General features: G+C 43.2%; 1 protein-coding gene across 1 annotated transcript; it reads right to left on the reverse strand.

The window, feature by feature from the left end:
• Positions 1-4,052: 4,052 nt before the first annotated feature.
• On the reverse strand, positions 4,053-20,696 carry LOC308616471 (interferon-gamma-inducible GTPase 10-like). Its single transcript, XM_081232703.1, has 2 exons — positions 20,520-20,696; positions 4,053-5,669 (listed from the first exon to the last, which is right to left on the reverse strand). Exon 2 carries the CDS (start codon positions 5,647-5,649, stop codon positions 4,405-4,407), a length of 1,245 nt encoding a protein of 414 aa, XP_081088829.1. The 5' UTR covers positions 5,650-5,669; positions 20,520-20,696; the 3' UTR covers positions 4,053-4,404.
• Between the last annotated feature and the right edge of the window lie 1,324 nt (positions 20,697-22,020).

Raw genomic sequence — 22,020 nt, forward strand, 5'->3', positions numbered from 1 at the left:
TGTTACTCAAAAGTAATTTAAAAAGTTGATTTTATGAAAAGAGGGCATATAATAGTGAGGGGCTGGGGGTAGGGAAAATGGGGAAGTGTAGGTCAAAGCACACAAACTTTCAGTTATAAGATAAACTAGTTCTTTGGGGAGGAGGGAGGTATAGTTGTTTACAATGTTGTGTTAATTTCTACAGTATAGCGAAGTGGACTTCCCTGTGCTATACAGCAGGTTTTCATTAGTTACCTGTTTTATACATATTAGTGTATATATGTCAACCCCAATCTCCCAATTCATCCCAAGCTCTCTTTCCTGCCTTGGTGTCCATACATTTGTTCTCTAAGTCTGTGTCTCTATTTCTGCCTTGCAGACAGGTTCATCTGTACCATTTTTCTACATTCCACACATATGTGTTAATACATGATATTTGTTTTTCTCTTTCTGACTTACTTCACTCTGTATGACAGTCTATAGGTCCATCCACATCTCTACAAATGAGCTAATTTCGTTCCTTTTTATGACTGAGTAATATTCCATTGTATATATGTACCACATGTTCTTTACCCATTCATCTGTCAATGGGCATTTAGGTTGCTTCCATGACCTGGCTACTGTAAATAGTGCTGCAATGAATATTGGGATGCATGTGTCTTTTTGAATTATGGTTTTCTCTGGGTATGTGCCCATTAGTGGGATTGAAGGGTCATATGGTAGTTCTATTTTTAGTTTTTTAAGGAACCTCCATACTGTTCTCCATAGTGGCTGTATCAATTTACATTCCCACCAACAGTGCAAGAGGGCTCCCTTTTCTTCACACCCTGTCCAGCCAGCATTTATTGTTTGTAGAATTTTTGATGATGGTCATTCTGACTGGTGTGAGGTGATACCTCATTGTAGGTTTGATTTGCAATTCTCTAATAATTAGTGTTATTGAGCATCTTTTCACATGTTTCTTGGCCATCTGTATATCTTCTTTGGAGAAATGTGTATTTAGACCTACAGAACAATGGAATAGAATAGTGGGGACAGAAGTTAACCCAAAAATAATCACATAATTTTTTAACAAGTTGCTAAGACTACATTCAATGGAAAAACGAATGCCTTTTCAACAAATGTTGCTGCAACAAGTGAATATCAATGTGGGAAAAAATGAACAAATTAACTCATTGACAGGAAAAAAAGTAGTCAATAAAAGGGAGAAGTCGAGGGAACCTAATGGAGCCCCAGATTCAGGGGGAAGTATGGTGATTACCTTACCATTTTGCCTGCATTCCCTTCCTCATTTGTTCCCTGGAGACAGGTTTATAATGATAAATTTTTCTCTCCCAAGTTAATTTACCTGTGGCTTACCTCCTAATAAATTCTGTCACTCCATGGAGCACTTTCACTGCACCATACTCCTTTCATGTAAATATTAAATCATCCCAGGACTTGTATTCCCCAAAATGTCCTTGAGTGGGTAAGTTGATCCTAATTTTGAGGGTAAAGGGAAGTGCTTCTCAGTGATTTGCCAAAGGTCAGACAGATAGAAAGCAGCACAACCATGATCTCTGCTGACCCTCAGACTCAAACCTCCACCTGTCCACATGGCACCTCCACTCAGAGTTCCAACAGACACCTCAAGTCTAACAGTCCTTTTCTTAGATCTTGACTCTTAATTCCCCAACCCCACACCTACCCCCAGGTCTACTCTCTCAGAGACTTCCCCATCTCTTTGAATGGCACCCCCCTTACTTAGTTGCTCAGAAGGAATCATCAGGTGATTCTTATACTCTCCCTCTAACATCCTCATCTAGTTAGTCAGCAAACCTGACAGGTCTATCTTCAAAATATATCCTGAACCCAGTTTCTTCTCACACTCTCTGTCTCTCTCACTGTTGTCCAAGCCACCATCATCTCTAACAAGAAGGAATGAATAATCACCTTTAGTTGCTTTAGACCTATCCTTTCAGCCTCCACTGTAATCTATTTGCCAAGCCTAAATTAAGTCATGCCTAACACCTTCAATGTTTCCATCATACTTAGAATAAATTCTGAAGAAAAGACCATGCCCACCATTGTCCTACATTCCTGTTCCCTGATTACTCCTAAGACATCATATCCTACCACTCTCCCATTGGTCACTACTCCACCACTGGGGCTTACTACCTACTCAGTGGACATGGCAAGTTCCTCCCATTTTCACAAACTTACATTTGCTGTTCCCTTTACTGGGGGCACTCTTCCAACATATATGCACATTTTTTGTCTCTGCTCAAGTGTCAGGTATCCAGGAAACTGTACCATTCACCACACGCTTTTCAAAAGTGTCCCAGTGCAAAGAACCAATTTGTATCTACTAGACACTGATTTGGGAGAGAAGACAGGATAGGAACTGTTTTACCACTAATCCAGCGGTAAGAAGACAGGAAGATGCCTTCAACCAGTAGCCCTGAGAGGCAGGGATGAAGGGAAAAGAGGGCCTTCTCTTTCTCAGTAACACCAACCCTCTAGTGGTCATGAAAAGGAGTTTTGTGCTCACAAGGTAAGACACATGGGGACCAAGGAAGTGGATGGCACAATGAGGTGGTGTTTCAGGCTATGGGCTGCAGGCTGCTGCTGAATGAGAGAGTCTCACCCAATGCCTAACGTGGCGGTCAACCATTACAGCGCCACCCACAGGAACTTCTGAAGCTTCTGCTGACAGAGTCTGGCTGGATGCTCACACATATTGATGTTCTAGACTCAAAGGTCTCAGTTTAGAGACACCACACAGTTCTGTCCCCTCCTACCAGACCCTGAGACCTCTCTTCTTCTTCTTCACAGCCTCCTCCTATTTCCCCACTTTTTTCCCTGCGAGGGGAATCATTCAGGCACTTCCTGAATGTTCTCCTAGGTACATGAACCCTCCTGTTCACTCTGGATGATGAAAACAAGGCACCAGAACAGATTCTCTATTTTCCTCCCCTGAGTTCTTTCTTCCTAGAGAGAAAGACTCATTAACCCTGCCTGTCTTATTTGGGAATAAGGGAACTTTGAACAAAACCACAGACGTAAATATTTGATAACTCTTGTTTTGTAGCAAGGGTGTTTCCACTGGGACCCACACAAGACCCATTTGATTTGTCCTTTGCTATCTTGATGGAAGGCCACTGAAATGAAGTGAAAAAGCCTGGGGAATGTGGAAAGTCATAATTTCTGGAGAAGGGGAAGGTCATGTGAGTCCCCATGTTGGTCACATCTGATGAACAAAAAATTTTTAACGCAACCTGTCCATAACAGAAAGTCAAGAGCTCCTTCCCTTTTATCATCTCGCATATCTGTTGAATATGAGGCAGCACACATAGTGATCTGCTTCATCCCCCACTGACTGCTTCTGCCCTCCAGGAGTCCTCTGCTGAGCACTGGGGGAACAGGGAGGAGCAGGGTGATTGTGGGCCCCTCATGCCTTACTTCACATCTCAGTGCCCTCCACCCACTGAGAGAGCCTCCAGAGTGTGGGGATCTAAGGGAAGGCCTCAGCGATGTACATCTCTTAGACCATAAAACATCTACCCTATACCAGTGATATAGGGAAGAAGAGAAGAAAGTCACATGTACAATTACAGTTACAGCAGGAGTGAGAATCCCCAAGACTCGAGATAGGCACTGTTGTTGTGTGCTTCTGTTTCAGAAGTTTGATGTAAAATTTGGGGTGAGAGAAAAAAACACTCTCTTCTCTCATTTATCCCAGTTCAGTTAATCATTTCTTTCCTTCCTAATTCAACTTCACTCTCTCAAATCTCCTGTCCCTCATCGTGCCCTGTTCACTGGTCTCTTAACCCATCCAGTGTTGAAAAAGTCCTAGAGATATAAACGCTGACTTGGTTTCCCTCCCTTTTATCTCTAACATTATCTAGAAATATTACATTCTATACCATTTCTCTAATCCTCTCTTCTTCTACTTGCTGTGGTTCCCCATACACATCATCAACTATTCACTTGGCCATATTCCCATAGTTGTGTATTTTCCCTTATTTTGGTGGATGGTCTTGAAATGATGACTGGGGATAATAATTCATAAAAAGCCGATAGATAACAGTTACCTTAATTACTACCAAATATTTATTATCAGAGTAAAACTTGCAAATGAAAAATACCTTATAACACCAGGAGATTAATGAAAGTTATATGGTGCATATCTGTCATGATTAGAGCAAAATAACTTAGAGAGTACAGAAAAGAGGTTATGGTCAAATCCCCTTTACTTGCAGTGTAGCATCAATGTGGAGCAATGGTCTTTTTCCAACAGTGAGACAATCTTTTTACTTTAGGGTAGTGTTGGCCTTGGTGGTGGGTAGAAGAGGATCCTGCTCCCACCCAGAGAACACAAGACCTGAAGCCCTTTTGTTATTCGGTTAGGCAACTCTACCCATCTCTGCCTCATTCTCTTAGACTTCAGCTCTCTAAAGTCTTATGCAATAGCATTTTAACATCATCAGCCACCGTATTGATGAATTTCAAACGTAGAAAATATACTTTCAAAAACTGAAAGATAGAAGATCGGAGTCCTCCGTTCACTGAGCAAAAGGATTCAGCACATTTCATGGCCTTTGCTGCTATACTGTCATTCTTCACAAATAACCAGAAATCCAAGGACTTTGTGGAGCTCTTGATCTCTTGCACAGATGTGCCCAGCTTCTGGGCAATCCCTTTCACTGACTGCTCATCCAAACCAAAATAGCTTCGATAAAGGTTCAAGCACTTCTCCTGTTTAGGCAAATCAAAGCCACTGAAGAAGGCCATGAAAGGGATGATGGCCAAAGCAGCTGATTTCAGGGCATTCAGCCAGATCTTCTCTTTGAGGATAACTCTCTTCACCTCAATGAAAGCATCAGACAAATTGGACAACTGGAGCACAAAGGTGTAGCGCTTATGAGCAGGGAGATCCTGCAGCAGTGTCTCCTGCAGTCTTGGGAAATCAAACTTATCCGGGTGAAAGTTGGAGACCAGGAAGACACACGGATTAGATACTCCGATGTTGCTGAGAATAGCCAGGTAGTCATCTCGGATCTGCTGAAGGACTCTCTCCTTTTTGAAGGATATGGGTTTGCTTTTCTCTTCACTATGTAATTCAACATCCACCATTGTTCTAACAAAGTAGAAATTCTTCCCCTTCTCCTTGATTTTCTGGGCCAGGAGAGCATCATTTGAGCTGAACCGTGAGGAAGAAATAATGATGAAAAAGTCATAGTCACCATCTCCCACAATTTCTAGATAAGGATCTGGAAGGGAATTGGGAGTCCCAGTTCCAGGCAGGTCCCAGAAGGTCACACTGGGATATTTTGGATATTGATAGGGGGTTTTCTTCATGGTAGTTGGCACAACTCCAACATGAGCAGACCCCTCCTCTTCATGACCAAGACCTAGCAGGGCATTGATGAAACTGGACTTCCCAGAACCAGATTGCCCAATCACAGCCACATTCAAGGGAGCATTCTCAGATTTCTGAAGTGCTTCCTGAATCTCTTCAACCACCTCTTTTAGCTTCCCCTCCTGAAAGACTCTTTGAATACGTTCAACGCTTTCCTGAGAGAGGATCTCCACTGCCTTGCTGATCAATGTGGAGTAGTGAGGGACAAATTTTTGGGCCAATTGCTCAAAATTCTTTCCTGACAGGAAATATGAGGTGAACCAATCCATGCCAGTTAACTCTGGATGATCTGTGGAAAAGGAAAGAGAATAAGGAGGTAAGGTGAATGAAGCAGCAGAACAGGCAGGTTCAGCTGAGGAAACACAGTGGTCTCAACAGATCAGTCCCATCTCTCACACTTACTCATGTTACTACAGTTAATTTATTTTTCCTGATGACTTTTGTTTCCATTGCTACAGAAAAGACTACCTGTTTTCAAAGCTGATGATTTATAAGTCCCAGGAGTCAGGACAAAGTAGAGACAGAATAATGGCCCCTAAGATGTCCACATCCTGAACCCCAGAACCTGTGAATATGTTACCTTCATAGCGAAAAGCACTTTGCAGATGTGATTAAGTTAATGATCTTCAGATGGAAAGATTATCTTGGTTTGTCCACATGGGTTAAATATAATCACAGGCATCCCTATAAGAGTGAGGCATGGCCAAATGCAGAAAAGAAGATGGGATAACAGGAACAAAGGTTGTAGTGAAGATGGAGGGAGGGCAATGAGCCAAGGAATGCCAGGCAGCGTCTCGAGCCTGGAAAAGACAAGAAAATGGATTACCTCCTGGAGCCTCCAGAAGGAACCAGTCCTACTGACACTTTAATTGTAGCCCCGTAAGACTCATTTTGACTGCTCACCTCCAAAACTATAAAAGAATGAACGTATATTGTCTTAAGCCACTAAGTTTGTGGTAATTTGTTACAGAGCAATGGGAAACTAATATAGACTGTCTGTATTTTCCTGAAACCTGAATACAGAGCCCAGCATCTTTCCATTCTGCAGGAAGAATCACTTAGGCCAACACGTTAGTGAGCACAGACGACTTTCAGGAAGACCTTCACTTCCAATAACCTGCAGCAAATCAGGACAGGACTTGCCTTGTGGGAGAGGCAGGAGACAGAGACAAGCCCACCAGGTGGCCTGCCCGCCAGGATGTATGTTCCATAAGGCGGACAACCAAGAAAATAGTCATTGTGGTAATAGTTACCCCATGGCAGCTTAATGTCTATTTATCTCACTTTATGAACCAGTTTGGGTGGAACTTAAAACATGTGACAGGAAGTTGCAGAGGAAGTAAATAAGAGCTCTAATTTTCCCTATCCAATTCAGCACAGTTTTGAAACATGGGCATCTGATTAAACAAAGGCAATTTAAAGAAATTATTAATATGATATTGATGGGACTTCCTATCATTCACTATGAGTGAGGAAAGTTATACCAAGAAACTGTGATTTAAAAAATATTTATACCATAAGATTGTTTCACGTATTACCAGTGGGTTCTGTCCAGTAGGGGTGTGCTGAATGCCCTCCACCCCCATTCTACATATTGTGCAAAGACAATTTAAAAAAAAAATAAAATCATGACTATCAAAAAATATTAGGGCTTCCCTGGTGGCGCAGTCATTGAGGGTCCACCTGCCGAAGCAGGGGACACAGGTTTGTGCCCCGGTTTGGGAAGATCCCACATGCCACAGAGTGGCTGGGCCCGTGAGCCATGGCTGTTGAGCCTGTGCGTCCGGAGCCTGTGCTTCGCAATGTGAGAGGCCACAACAGTGAGAGGCCCGCGTACCGCAAAAAAAAAAAAAAAAAAAATATATATATATATATAAAATGAATACATGTTAAAGATTTTATTTAACTGATCACTAATGAAGGAAATAAGAAGATATTAATGTTAGTTGAAAGGAGAATACCAAAGAAGAGACACATTTATAGCTCAGGAATATTGAAATGAATGTCAAAGTGAGACAAGAGTGCTGTCTTCTAAGAAGAAGGTGGGAAGACTATTGAACCTCAACAGACAGATTGTATTTCTATATGGGCTATGGACTAAATGTGTCCCCATAAATTCATAGATAAAATGTAATGCTCAAAGTGATTTTATTAGTAAGTGGACCTAGGTCATGAGGGCAGAGCCATCATGAATGGATTAGTGCCCTCATAAAAGAGACCCCAAAGAGCTAGCTTAACCCTTCTGACATATGAGCTTAAACAGAAAAGAAATTCATCTAGGAAGTGTGTTGTCATCAGACACCTAATCTACATGTGCCTTGATCTTGGTCTTTCATCCTCCAGAAGTATGAGAAATAGATTTTTCTTCATAAGGCACCCAGTCTGTGGTATTTGGTTATAGCCTGCACAGAGTAAGGAAATGGCAAAGAAACTAATTATTTTGCATTGCTATTAATTACCAAAACTCAAAGAAATTTAAATATCTCTATGGTAATGAAAGGCTAGAATCAGAAAACCCTGAGTGTACATTAAACATTACATAGTTTACTACTGGAGAAACCAGTAAACATTCTGTTCCCTCAAATTTTCTTACAACTTTCTCAAAGAAAGAAAGAAAGAATGAAAGAATGGAAAGGCATCTTCAGACACAGGGGTTGTCTGTTCTTCAAAGAGGTTGGCATGAACTGCTGGATGGAATTCCAGCTCTCCACCAGCCAGCCCTGTCCTCAGCCCTCCAAGCACAAAGCTGGCCTTGGCCACTGCAGGTATAGAGCATGTTTTCCAGAGAGAAAACAGACTTCCTATGACAGAGATCAGATCCAAATGTTTCCACTAAAACAGCAGAAAATGCTGAGACTGCGCAGGGACACTCCCCAGAACTGTTCTCACCAGGAAATGCAGACACAGTGTGCTCCTGTGCTCACTGTAGAGAACAAAGGCTGGCAAGCCTTTACTGCCTGAGTAATGAGGCCCAGAAGGGGGAGGTGTCAGGAAGTACAATACCTTCTAACCTGAGCCTCTCCTGCTGGAAAATCTGATTGATATTTGAGAACCCACATTTCAAGGAGGAAATGGGAGGACCTGCCATACCTTGTATGGTATATTTTCATGTATATTTTATACATTATAAGAATAAACAAAGTATATTTAATGCTGTACTTGGGTGCTGGCATAGGGATAAACCAACTGACTCACAGAACACAATACCAATCCCTGTCTTGGACTCAGGCATATGTGGAATTATGTTGAAAGGGAGACATATGGGTTGGCCAAAATGTTCATTCAGTTTTTTCCATAAAATGGCTCTAGTAGCACTTAGTTGTCTTTAACTTCATTTGAAAATATTTTCCTAGAGTGTACGTGACAGCTGTCATATCAGCGTGCATTTAAAAAATGACATCAAAATTGATGAATTTTTGTGTAGCCATTTTAATATTGAAGATGGAAGAAAAAAGCAACATTTTTGGCCTATTATCCTTTATTATTTCAAGAAGGGTAAAAATGAAACTGAAACGCAAAAAAAAAAAAGATTTGTACAGTGTATGGAGAAGGTGCTGTGACTGATTGAACATGTCAAAAGTGGTTTGCAAAGTTTCGTGCTGGAAATTTCTCGCTGGACAATGCTCCATGGTTGGATAGACAAGTTGAAGTTGATAGTGATCAAATTGAGACATTAAGTGAGAACAACCAATGTTATACCATGTGGGAGATAGCCGACATACTCATAATATCCAAATCAAATGCTGAAAATCATTTGCACCAGCTTGGTTATGTTAAGCGCTTTGATGTTTAGGATCCTTACATAACTTATGCTAAAATAAACCTTCTTGACCATATTTCCACGTGTAATTCTCTACTTAAATGTATCTTTTTAAAAATAAATTGTGATGGGCGATGAAAAGTGGATACTGTACAATAATGTGGAACGGAAGAGATCGTGGGGCAAGCAAAATGAACCACAACCAACCGCACCAAAGTCTGGTCTTCATCCAAAGAAGGTGATGTTGTGTATATGGTGGGATTGGAAGGGAGTCCTCTATTATGAGCTCCTTTTGGAAAACCAAACAATTAATTCCAACAAGTACTGCTCCCAGTTAGACCACCTGAAAGCAGCACTCGACGAAAGCATCCAGAATTAGTCAACAGAAAACTCATACTCTTCCATCGGGATAATGCAAGACCGCATGTTTCTTTGATGACCAGGCAAAACCTGTTACAGCTCAGCTGGGGAGTTCTGATTCCTCTGCCATATTCACCAGACATTGCACCTTCAGGTTTCCATTATTTAGGTTTTTACAAAATTCTTTTAATGGAAAAACTTTCAATTCCCTGAAAGACTGTAAAAGACACCTGGAGCAGTTCTTTGCTCAAAAAGATGACAAACTTTTGGGCAGATGGAATTATGAAGTTGCCTGAAAAATGGCAGAAGGTAGTGGAACAAAAGGGTGACTATGTTGTTCAATAAAGCTCTTGGTGAAAATGAAAAGTGTGTCTTTTATTTTTACTTAAAAACTGAAGACACTTTTTGGCCAACCCAGTACATGGAATGTCAGTGAGTAAAGAAGGCACTATCAAGTAAATGAAGCTGTACAAACTGGTTTTCCATTTGGAGAATGTTACTGATTCCCTACCTATATCACTTTTGATAATCAACTCTAGAGGAAGAGTAAAGATCTAACTTCAAATAGAAAACTCTATTAGAAAATATAGCAGATCTTAGGGTACAGAAAAAATTTTTAAACAAGATACCCAGAAGATAACTGTATAAATAAGATTGAAAAATGGGGTGCCTTAGAGTACATTAAAATTAAAAGTTTCTGTTCATGAAAAGAAATGCTTCAGGGCAGTAAAAAATTCTCCAGACATATGTGGAGAAGATATTGGCACAAATGTCGTAAACTAAAAATCAATACTAAGAAGGTATTTTTAAAATGCTAGAGATCACTAAGAAGCAAAACAATCCAGTATGGAAGTGCAGGGCATGGGGGGTAATGAACAGATCTTTCTCAGGAAAAAAAAAAAAAAAAAACAGGTGTGGTCAATAAGCACACAGAAAGTTTAGCATCCTCCTTAGAAATGAAGCAAATGCAAAACTGTGCACAGTGAGATGACATTGTACATCAATTCAATCGGAAAAATTTTAAAGTTGGACGATATTGAGTACTAGGGAAAATGTGAATCAGTAGAATCTCTGAAATATAGCTGCTGGGAATGTAAAATCAATACAATCACTATGAAAAAAATATAGATTAATTTTATTAAATTGTACATTCATGCACCTTAGGACCCAGCATTTCCACTCCTAACATGGTACTTAGGAATCACTGTGCAAAAATGTACAGGGGACATGTAAAATGTGTTTCTAACAGCAGTCTTCATTATTGTGAGAAAGGAGAGGATAGCCATTGACAGAGAATGGATAAATAAATTGAGCTCTACAACACTGATCCATTGTTATACATAGTGAAATAAATCTTAGTAACACAACACTGAGTTTAAAATAAATAGAATTTAGTAGAAATGGTAGAAAAAAATAGTAGGAAAAAAGAATACTCTTTAAATAAATCTTCAAGAAAATACAACAAAATATGGTTAAGGCATGCATATGTAAGTGATAACACAACAAATGACAGAAAGGAATCGTAAATACATACTTCAAGAAGTTGCTAAACAAGGGCTGGTGACAGAGTATGGAGTAAATAGGAACACATAGGTAAGTATAGTTATTGAAGATATTCTACTTCTTGGGATGGTTGTTCAGTGTGTAGGTGATCATCATATTATATAAGTAAACAAAGGATTTTAAAAAGAAAAATATCTCAGTTCTTACAAATTGGTGCTGCATGTATTCTTTTCTCTGTAGTCAGTCATGAATCTCTCCCTACTTCCATAGTTTGGGAACATCAGAGAAATACTCTGTCTGACACATAGAGACAATCAATGCTATGATGGAAAAAAGACAGAGAAATCATTGAGGGAGGAGGTGGAGACAAGAGAGGTTGTCATTCCAGGCAGAAAGAACTGCAAGGCAGAGATGAAAGATCACAAATGAATTTGAGAGCTAGCTGTAGATGCAGATGAACACATACAGACACCCAATTAAAAACTTCAGTCTGGGGACTTCCCTGGTGGTCCAATGGTAAAGAATCCACCTTCCAATGCAGGGGACACAGGTTCGATCCCTGATCAGGGAACTAAGATACCACATGCTGTGGGGCAACTAAGCCTGCGTGCCACAACTACTGAGCTCGCACACCTCAACTAGAGAGCCTGCATGCCACAAACTACAGAGCCCTTGTGCTCTGGAACCCCCATGCCACAACTACAGAGCCCACGCACCCGGGAGCCTGTGCGCCACAAATAGAAAAGAGAAAACCTGCGCGTCACAACTAGAGAGAAGTTCGCGCGCCACAATGAAGAGACTGTGCACCACAGTTAAAGATCTCGCATGCCTCAGCAAAGATACCACGTGCCACAACTAAGACCCGACGTAGCCAAAAAATAAATAAAATAAAATAAAAAACATCAGTATTAATTAAAAACACCACTCAGAGTTCCCCAGGGCTGGGCCAGTCCTCATTGTGAGGGTCACTCACTCTGAGTCTGGTGCCCCATTTCATAGGCTCTGGCCTGGAGCGGCCATTGCTCAGTGATGGCCCTCAATGCACACCTCATGGTCCGTAGTCAGACTTTCTAGCCCTAAGTCCACTGAGATCACACGAACCTTCCTCAGGACAAGAGGTGACACAGCATGTCATGGTCACTACTGTGTACCTACCAAATGGAATTTTTCTTGGACTCAAGCACGGCTTCTGCCTTTGCAGGAGAAACTCCTAACAGGTCCCATCAGAGGTCCGTGAGTCTCTGGCAAGGTGCCTTCTCCCTGCACGGAGTAGGAACCCAAAGTATGATGTGGGCAGAGTCCACAAGAGACATATATAGGTTGCTGATTGCACTTTAGGTCCACACTTTGAAAACCTTTTCTAGGTTTGGGTTCTGCTTTCAGGCTAATCTGTCTATTAGATGCCTGAAATCGTTTGAACCTGGACTCAAAGGAACTCACAAGGTCCAGGCAGGCAGCCAAATTCAGCCTCTTTTTTGGTTGAGCCACCTCCTCTCATGTTTCTCCATCTTCTGGCAGGCCCTCAACCCATATGATGTTTGCATGGTCATCACTTCACCACCAGGAACTGGGCAGGCTGGAGAGCTGAACAAGAAGCTGTGTCACGCCTGTATCTGAGACCAGACTAGGTCTGGGAATGCTAGCAAAGCAAAGCAGGGAACAGGAGAAAAGGGAAGGAGGACAGGCCTTAAATGCCTTGCCTTAAGCCCTCAGGCTGGGGTGTGGGCCAGCAGGGTTCAGGCTGAGTTCCTCCAGAAAAATCTTCTGCAAGTGGCTTAACTATAAAAGTGTTGCTAAAGTTGAAAATGGGTGTGGTCCTTCCGTTACCTTGCAAATATTTACTGAGCTTTTCAGTTGCAATTCGGCCCTGTTCTGTGGATGACTGACAAGACTAGGCCTCTAATATCTCGGTCTCCTTAGGACATCACACCTTCAGGACAGGGAAGTTATTCCTGGACATCAGTAAGGTCTCTGAAATGCACAGAGGCAAAACACACATTTCCTGGTTGGAGGAGGGGAGGAATGTCTCAGGAAATATACTGTCTCCTGGTCCCACTCAGGTAAGCAAAAGTCCAATTGGTCTCATAAACAACTTGCAGACACTTACAGAGTTGAAATCTCTCCTGCCCTGGCTCAGTGCCTCCACCAAGTGAGATAGATAGCTGCAGCAGGGCCAGGAAAAGAGTCTGCTTCTCCCTCTTTCTTCCTCCTACTGACCCTATTACAAGGATGGGAACAATAAAGGGTAGGAAAGACACACTCAGTTGGGACAGGTGCAATCCTGCTGAAGCCCCTGGTGTGGTGACTGTCCCTCATGTAGGTGGGGCCATGGGTGGCTCACACTGACATCCCCATTGGAATCTCAGGGACAGGCACAGCCCAGACCTGCAGGCCGGCTACCTCCTCCTTAGAGTTGGGCAAGGTGGGTAGCCCCAGCCTCTTATCTCCTGATATCATCTTACCCAGAAAAGAACATCCAGCCCTCACTGTTGGCCACACCCCTTGCAACAAGTTCACTAAAGTGATCTTTGCCTTCCCCTTTCCTCAACCTTTCAACTGTCTTCTTCTAACCCAGGGAAGGAATCGATGGTGGCTAAACTGAATTCACAATCTCTTAGATGCATAAGAATTTCCTATCCTATTCTTGATGTTTGCAATTTCTGCCCAAACCTTGGAAGCATTGTAAGCCTTGAAAAACTTCTAACTATGTTACACTCACACTGTCCTCTGTCTGGGGCCTCTCTCCTGACCACAGAAGACTTGGGGAGCTTTTCCTTCTGATCCCTTCTGATCTTTTCTTTCTGATCTGAGAGCGAGCACATGACAATCATTAGGATGTTAGGCAGATGCCCAGGGTCACCTGGCCAGTGGTGAGCATTGCTGGGTCTCAGGCCCCCAGCAGGTGCATTGACAGCAGGTAGGGGTCAGAGCTTGGAGTCGGCAGGGAGGTCATGGTGGATGGAGAATATGCACTCTCAGCAAAGCTGGTGATAGCAAGTGAACCCAAGTGCTGAGTGAGCTGGGCAACACCAGGGAGCATCTCTGCAGACAGTGTCTTGAGCCTCAGGAAGGGGCAGGGTTTGGGTGACGGTGAAGCTGAAGGTGGACATAGGACTGAGCTGAGGACCAACATCTGAGGACATGGCTCTAGAGTGAAGCAGCAGGGCTGGACCCAGGACACCCCAACTCTGTGCTTGGCCTCTGTGCACTAACTTGACACTGACGCCTCAGAGTCTGGCTCAGGCCAGTGCCCCCTCCACTACGGAATGCAGAAAGGAAACTGGCACTCCCTTTCCTGGACAACTAGAGTCATTTCCAGGAATAGAACTGAAACTTCCGCTGCCTGAGTCCCCCTGGAGCTGGGGCCCTGCCAGCATTCAGATCTAGAAATAACCCAGAGGAGAGCTCCAGTGTCCCCGAGGGGCCGCTGAAGGAGAAAACTGCAGGACAACCAACTGTCCTTCCCAGTTCCTCTTCCCTCCTTTCCCTCAGCTCTCCCTAGGACAACCCCAACCCTCCACAATTCCATTCCTTCCTTCTAGAGCAACCTGAACTTGGATGGTCCCAGAAGGAATTGCCTCTGTTTGAGGAGAGGACTGTTCCCCAAGGAGGGGTGACATGCCATGAGGGCCACTGACATCTATCTAATCACCGTCACCCTCTGCTTCCAAGGAGTGTGTAAGGGAGAGGGCTCCTAAGATGGAACTTGTTTGATAACTGTGCTACTGTAAGGACATGAAATGTGGAGCCCACACCAGGACAGGAGAACTTGGCATCTGGCTTACTCATTTCAGTGAGTTTTCATAGCAGGACCCCTCTCTGACATTCTTCAGGGACCACATCAGCACACAAATACTTTGCTGCTTCAAACCCATCCAGCCCTCCAGTGTGGAGGCAGTGTGCCTCCCATCTCCATGTTCCTGGCATTCGGGGTCTTCTGATGGAGACCACATGTATAGAAGGAGGGCAGGACGTGCCACTCATACACTCTTAGAGTCTAAGCTGGAGAAGGAGCCACCGGCCATTTCTGGGGCATCTGGAATTGTGACTCCACTAGTTCCCCAGGGTGGACCTCCCATGGAATAGGGACCTTAGGTAAGCTTTCAACGATGAGATGTCTAATGGGACTTTTCAGTCTCCCTCAGGTTAATTGTGTATTAGCATTGGAGAAACTATCTCTATTGCAGGGCACCAACTCTTCCCTTTACAGATGATGTTAGTGAGGTGGGAGCTTTTCAAACACCATCTTCCCAGATGTGTCCTGTTCAGTACCAGGCCCTTTGATGATGTTGAGGCTTATCATACTTTCCTGGAATAAACGAGCATGTTGATTTTCTGTCAGCCTTTCATGATAATGACCAAATGGGGAACAAACTTGGGGCTTGATGTACATTGGATTCTGGGCTCACAGAAGTCCTTGATACCTCAGATTCCACATCTGGTGCAAGGTGGGCCACACTTCTCCATGGGTCCCTTTGGTTGGGACTTGGGATAACTGGGCATGTTGGGAGCTATATAGAAACCAGCATGGGAAATCCACTAATGAGTGGTTTTCATTCTGCTTGTCTGAAGTTGTGAAATCTATTTCGTGGGTTATAACAAGAGTTTTTTTTTTTTTTTTAAGTTACCCACTGGAATTGAATAAAGTGAAGAGATGGCAAATTCTGCGGTAAAATCTTTTTTTTTTTTTTTTTTTTTTTTGCGGTACGCGGGCCTCTCACTGCTGTGGCCTCTCCCGTTGCGGAGCACAGGCTCCGGACGCGCAGGCTCAGCGGCCGTGGCTCACGGGCCCAGCCGCTCCGCGGCATGTGGGATCCTCCCGGACCGGGGCACGAACCCGTGTCCCCTGCATCGACAGGCGGACTCTCAACCACTGCGCCACCAGGGAAGCCCTAAAATCTCTTTTTCAGGTATGTGCCTGTGTCTGTGCATGTGTGTTGAGTATACTTGGTTCCTAAGTAAAATGCATCTTTTACTCCTGGATTCATTCATAAGACTGGTGGCTGAGGGAGAATGTAAAGCCAGCATTAGGAGCAGTTGGGAAAGAGTGGACAATTGCCCAAACCTTCACCTAGAAGCAATCATGGAGCAGTCCTGTGAAATTAGGGACTTCTCCACATGTCACTTTCTGTCTGCTTGTTGTAAAATTTACTTTAAATTGATGTATCCCCAGGCTATTTTATAACCAAACTCTTAGCTGTTGACCATGCCTACTATTTCAAGAGAAATGGAATGGATGCTTACCTCTTAAGTGGTGGCAAAAGTGACATTAGTGCTGTGAACGGCTCTGAGCTTACTGAAAAGTCCTGTATCCATGGCTAACATTCAAACTGACCGCAAACCACAGGTATTAACTTGAGACTCTGTGTGGCCTGAACTTAGTTGTTTAAGCAGAGAGTAACTGTGCTTAAGGATAATTGTATCCCACCTTACTCCACTGCCTAAAACCTAGCCTAGCCTCCCCTCTGATGTGAAGGCTTTGGGACTTGTGAAAATATAATACCAGTAATGTTGAGTTCCTATCTTCAGAAACTATCACTTGCTTACCAAAGGGGTCTCAATAAGCCCAAAGCAATCACAGGGGGAATGAAAGCAGCATGTGAACTGTCAAATAATTCCTTCCTTTACTTCTTTATTCTAGAAGCAAATCCTCCCTTTATTCTCTAAGCACAATCATTCTTTATTCTTTCCTTTATTCTCTAATCAAATTCTTATTGAGCGTCTGCTCTGTGCCAGTCACTGTCCCAGCCCTGGAGCTTCAGGAATGGAAATCATTGATTTCATAGAGATTGCTTTCCAGGGGAGAGACAGAGGAGTGAGAGAACCAAGTGAAACGTGGGCCAAGCTTGATGTGATAATCAGAGAAGATTAGATTGCTCCCCTAGAGACAAACACACAGATGGGGACAAGGGCATGGAGATGGTGGATTGTGAAGATGGGAAGGGCCTGAGCTCTACCAGACCAAGAAGAAACCAGCACCCGGCTGTGCAGTCTGCTAACCTCTGCACTGCACCGCCCTCAGAGGGAGGGAAAGCCTTCCCTGGTGCTCCGTCTCCATGTTTGAGTCCCTCTTTTACAACAGCGTTGTCTGTACCCTACATAATACTGTGTCCTTTTTATAATTAATAAATAATGGGATATACATTTGACTGACTGCTGTGTCAGAAAATATAAAGTAGACCTATGCACATCAACATAGAGAGATGCCCCAAATAATATTGAGTTTAGGAAGTAAGAAACTGACCTTGTTAGGGGTTTTAATGTTTTGTTACATAGGCACGGTTGAATAAGTCATTGACCACTGATGATTGAACTCAATCTCCAGCCCTCCTCCACTCCCTGAAGTTTGGAGGGAGGAAGGGTAGGAAGGAACTGAAACTGCCAACCCTTTAATTCTGGCTCGATCTTTCTGGCCACCAGCCCCCATCCTGACGCTCTGTAGGCTCCCTGCCCCAATAATCTCATTATCTTACAAAAGACATTCCTATCACTGGAAATTTCAACAATTTTAGGAGCTCCTTCCAGGAATTGTGGACAAAGACCAAATAGGTATTTTTATTATAAAACAGACTTTAAGCTCAATACTTTTTGTGGACAATTAAAGGGATAAACATAAAGCATTACTATATAGCTTTCATGGGTACATATATACATTAATATACATGAATAAATATGTTCAAGATGAATATCCTGACACATATTAAACTGAAAAGACTGCGGTAGTCTGTGATGGGAAGAGAAATGAACTGGGAGAAAGAGGAGAGAGTTTTAAGGTGGGCTTTAGAGTCACAAAAGGCAAGATAATTTGAAAACGGACACTCCTGTCATTTCCCTAGAAGTGAAACCACCCAATCCAGGGGTGAAGCCCTTTACAAACACTGTCTCCCCTTGGGAACCCTAAAGAGAGGTGAGATGTGCAGCCTTAGGGAACCTCCTTGTTCCGTCTACTCAGGTCCCCCACATCTCCTGCAGCCCCAATGATACAAGACCACATACTCACTGATGACTCCTAGGTGTGCATGTACATCCCACACTTCTCTCATCAACTCCGCGCTCTAGACTGGTCCCTCCTGCAGGTAGCCCTCTGAGAAATGCCCTGAGGTGACCTCACACCAGCTCTCTCCTGCATGTGGCCTGGATCAGACGTATGGGCCACACGACACCCCCTTCACCCCAACATACTCTCTGCCCAGCTCCTTCTTGGGCTCGCCTGCCACATCTTGCTAACCTGACTTTCACGTTTAGATATCTCAGGCTTGGGAAAGACCCAGTTCTCTGTCCTCTAGCTGTTCTCCCAAAGCTCCTGCTAAAACCCTCATTCTGAGTTTGAAGTGAGGAGGAGGCATCACCCTCCATCTTTGCCCTGGGGATCCCACACCCTAACATCTCCCTCAAACTATCCCTTCACAAATTCCCTCACCCCAACCCTTTTGTACCTGCTATTCAGGTGAGAGCTTTGACAGTGGTCTAACTAGTTTGTGGCCACCGGATTTGAAATATCTTTGTGGTGGTTTACCTTGAAATGGAGCAGCAATTATTGCCATGTATCAGCTGATAGGGAGAAAGAAAGAATGAGTCCCATTCTGATGTTCTGTTACACTTAGCATCAAGGACCTCAGCCTGGAGAGAGGGTATTTTGAATGTATTTGAAATGTGACCTTTAAGTCATAAAAACGAAGGGTACTAGAGCAATGAGAAGACATTTTGTTTCAAAGGTGAAAGAAAAATCAGATGAATGACCAGTGTAGGGGATAAAATTGCCACCACAAAATGCTTCTCTAGTATAAGGATTATTTTAGGTTGGTTATTTTTAAGAAACAGAAGACTCAGGACGTTTTCCTTTTTACCTCCCCCTTAACTGCTTAAAAGCATTTAGATGGGGGGCTTGTTCCGAGAAGGGAGCTGTCACCAGAGATAACTAAAAAAATATGAGCTAGACATGTAGACTGGGAAATTTACCAAGGCCTATTTGTTCCCATTCCTCTCTGTGTCCCATTGTCTTTACATGGCAGAGCAAATACTTATTTACCAAACATTTCCTCTTCCCATTACCCTGTGCCTTATCTTCCTCACCTTTGAAGTCCCACACCCTTAGCCCCAACTCCTTTGCTCAGAATGAATACATAGCCTTGATTGCCTGACTGCCTCTGCACCCAATATTCTTCTGGAGCCCTCTTTCATAGGTTTAGCAATTAAATTTGTTTTTTTTTCCTGTTAATCTGTCTCATGTCAATTTAATTCTTAGACCGGCCACAGAAACCTAGAAGGGTAGAGGAAAAATTTCTCCTCCCCAACACCATTTTGTTAAACTAAAGCAGGAAGTGGGTGTGGCTGACCACTCCTTGATTTGTGTGCACGTCCCCCCACACAGTGTGATCTGAAACTGGGGTGCCCATAGCATAGGGGAGCAAAATTTGCTGTCCCAAAATGTATCTCTTTGGCATAGGATTATTTTAGGATGATTATCTTTAAGAAACCAATGACTCAGAAAGACCTTTTACCTTCCCCTTAACTGCCTAAAAGAACTTAGATAAAGGGCCTATTTCAGGAAGAAGAGCTACCACCAGAGATTTCTACAAAGACTATGAGCTAGTGTGGTAGACTTGGGGAAACTTAGCAAGGCCTGTTTGATCAAAGTCCTCTCTGTTTCCCATTGTTTCTGCATGGCATGGCAAACATTTGTGTACCAAACATTTGTTTTTCCATCTTCCTGTAAATTGACTTCCCTCTTTGAAGTCCCAGACTCCTACCCCTTCTCCTGAAATCTGAATAGCATATAAGCCTCAATTGCCTGAACGCAGGTGTGCCTCATATTATGGAACCCCTGCACATACAAAGTTAAATTTGTTTTTTTCTTCTATTAATCTGCCTCATGGCATTTTAATTCTGAAACCAGCCATAAGAACCTACAAGGGTAGCGGAAAATTATTTCCTCCCCTACAACAGGCTCAGTCCTGACCCTGCTCCACATACATGAGCCCTTTAGGTTATCTTAACCTGTCCCATGTTGTCCAGCACCATCTATGTGCTGGCAACCCCCAAATTTATCTCTCTATCCCAGGCATCTGCCCTGACCTTGGACCTAAATATCCTATTGTTTATACAACATCTCCTGTTTGTATGTCTAGGATGATCTTTAGTAACGGAACAAGACCAAACCTATCTCAAGCCCCCATCCCTCTCCTCCCATAGACTTCTCCCTGCCAGATAATGTCAATGCCACCCCTCATTTGCACATGGGGCTGTCCGCATAATCTTCTTTCTCTCACACTTCACACCCCCAATCCTGCAACCTGACCAAATTTATCCAGAATCCAGTCACTCCTCCCATTCTCACCACTATTGCCCCAGCCCTGGGCAGTTCTCAGCCCTCCCTCACTCTCTTAACCACCTGAGAAGGATGACCAGGCTTTCTGCACCAAGCCACAGGTCTCCAACAGTCAGCCCTGCCCCTCAGGCCTCCAAACAAAAAACAAGCATCCCATCCCTGCAAGTGCAAAAAGCTTGCTCACTCACCAGTTCAAGAGAGAAAAGACATTTCTGGTCAGAGCTCCGACCCGAATGTTTCCACTAAAGCAGTAGAAAGTGCAGAGTCTGGTGAAGTGCTCCCTGCAGCCCCCAGCACAGGAACAATCCAGAGAACTGTCCTCGCCCAGATAAAGGCAGACACAGTAGAGAGCAAGGACTGGCAAACTTCGGTCCTGCCTGGGAAATGAGGCCCAGGATGGGAGGCAGTAGGAAGTACAATAGCCTCTGACTTGAGCCCCTCCCTTAGGAAGAAAAGATTGAGAGTTGAAACCAACATTTCCAGAAACGAAAATGAAACCAGGGGAATCATGTTTATGTCTTTCTCTACAGCACCACGTTTTCCAGTAAAGAAAATACAAGAGTGTGACTTCCAGAGGATCAGTGAGTAAGGAGAGGGCAGAGAGGTACTAAAGGCCCGGAAAGGCAGGTCTCTTAGGACCCCTGGGAGGTCACCTAGCCAAGACACCCAGGGGAGCACCGACAACAGGGAGGAAAGAAGGCTGTGAGAAACTTTTCAAAGCTTCCAGTGAATGAGGGAGAAGCATTTCTCTAACTTTTCTCTGTCTTTTTGTTCTTTCATCATTAGGAGACCTATACCTGACTGCCACATTGTCAACCCGGGGCCTGAATCACTCTGGCGGGTCATGGGGTCACATCTGATGAGTGAATCAAACTACCAGAAGGGGCTCTGGGGACACAAGGCAAAACTGCAAGGAGCTGGGCACAGAGAGGAGGGAGGAGCCTGGATTCCTAAATTTACATGGAAGATTAAGGAGAAAATACCAAATTTTCTTTAGAAGAAGAAGAAATGGGAGGGTTTGCTGTACCATATATGGTATTTTTCATGTATATTTTATACATTGTAAAAATAAAGTATACTTTAGTGCTGTACTTGAGTGCTGGCACAGGGATGAATGAACTGACCCACAGAACACAGCACAGAACACTGTATTAAACTCAGGATTTACAGAATTGTGTTGAATGGAAGAAGTACATCGTATGTCAGTGTGTAAAGAAGGCACTGTCTAGTAAATGGAGTTGGACAAACTAGTTATCCATATGGAAAACCGTTACTGATTCCCTACCTATATCACTATTGATAATCAACTCTAGAGGAGGAAAGGCCTAAATTTCAAATGGAAAACTCTGGAAGAAACTATAGCTGATCTTAGGATTCAGAAAATTTTCTTAAACAAGATACCCAGATGATAACTGGATAGAAAAGATTAACAAACAGGGTGACTCTGACTACATTAAAATGAAAAGATTCTGTTCATGAAAAGAAATGCTTATTGACAGTAAAAAAAAAATCTTCAAAAACCTGGAGAATATATTTGCACAAATGTTGTCAACTAAGGGTCAATGGAAACAAGGTAGTTTTTACATTTTACAAATCACTGAGGAGATGGGAAACAATCTAGTGTGGAAGTGGGCAAAAGACATAAATAGACCTTTCTCAGGAAAAACAAAAGCAAAAACACATCTGGCC

This window comes from Mesoplodon bidens (genome assembly GCF_964165515.1).
Source record: "Mesoplodon bidens genome assembly, chromosome: 4".
Lineage (NCBI taxonomy): Eukaryota > Metazoa > Chordata > Mammalia > Artiodactyla > Ziphiidae > Mesoplodon > Mesoplodon bidens.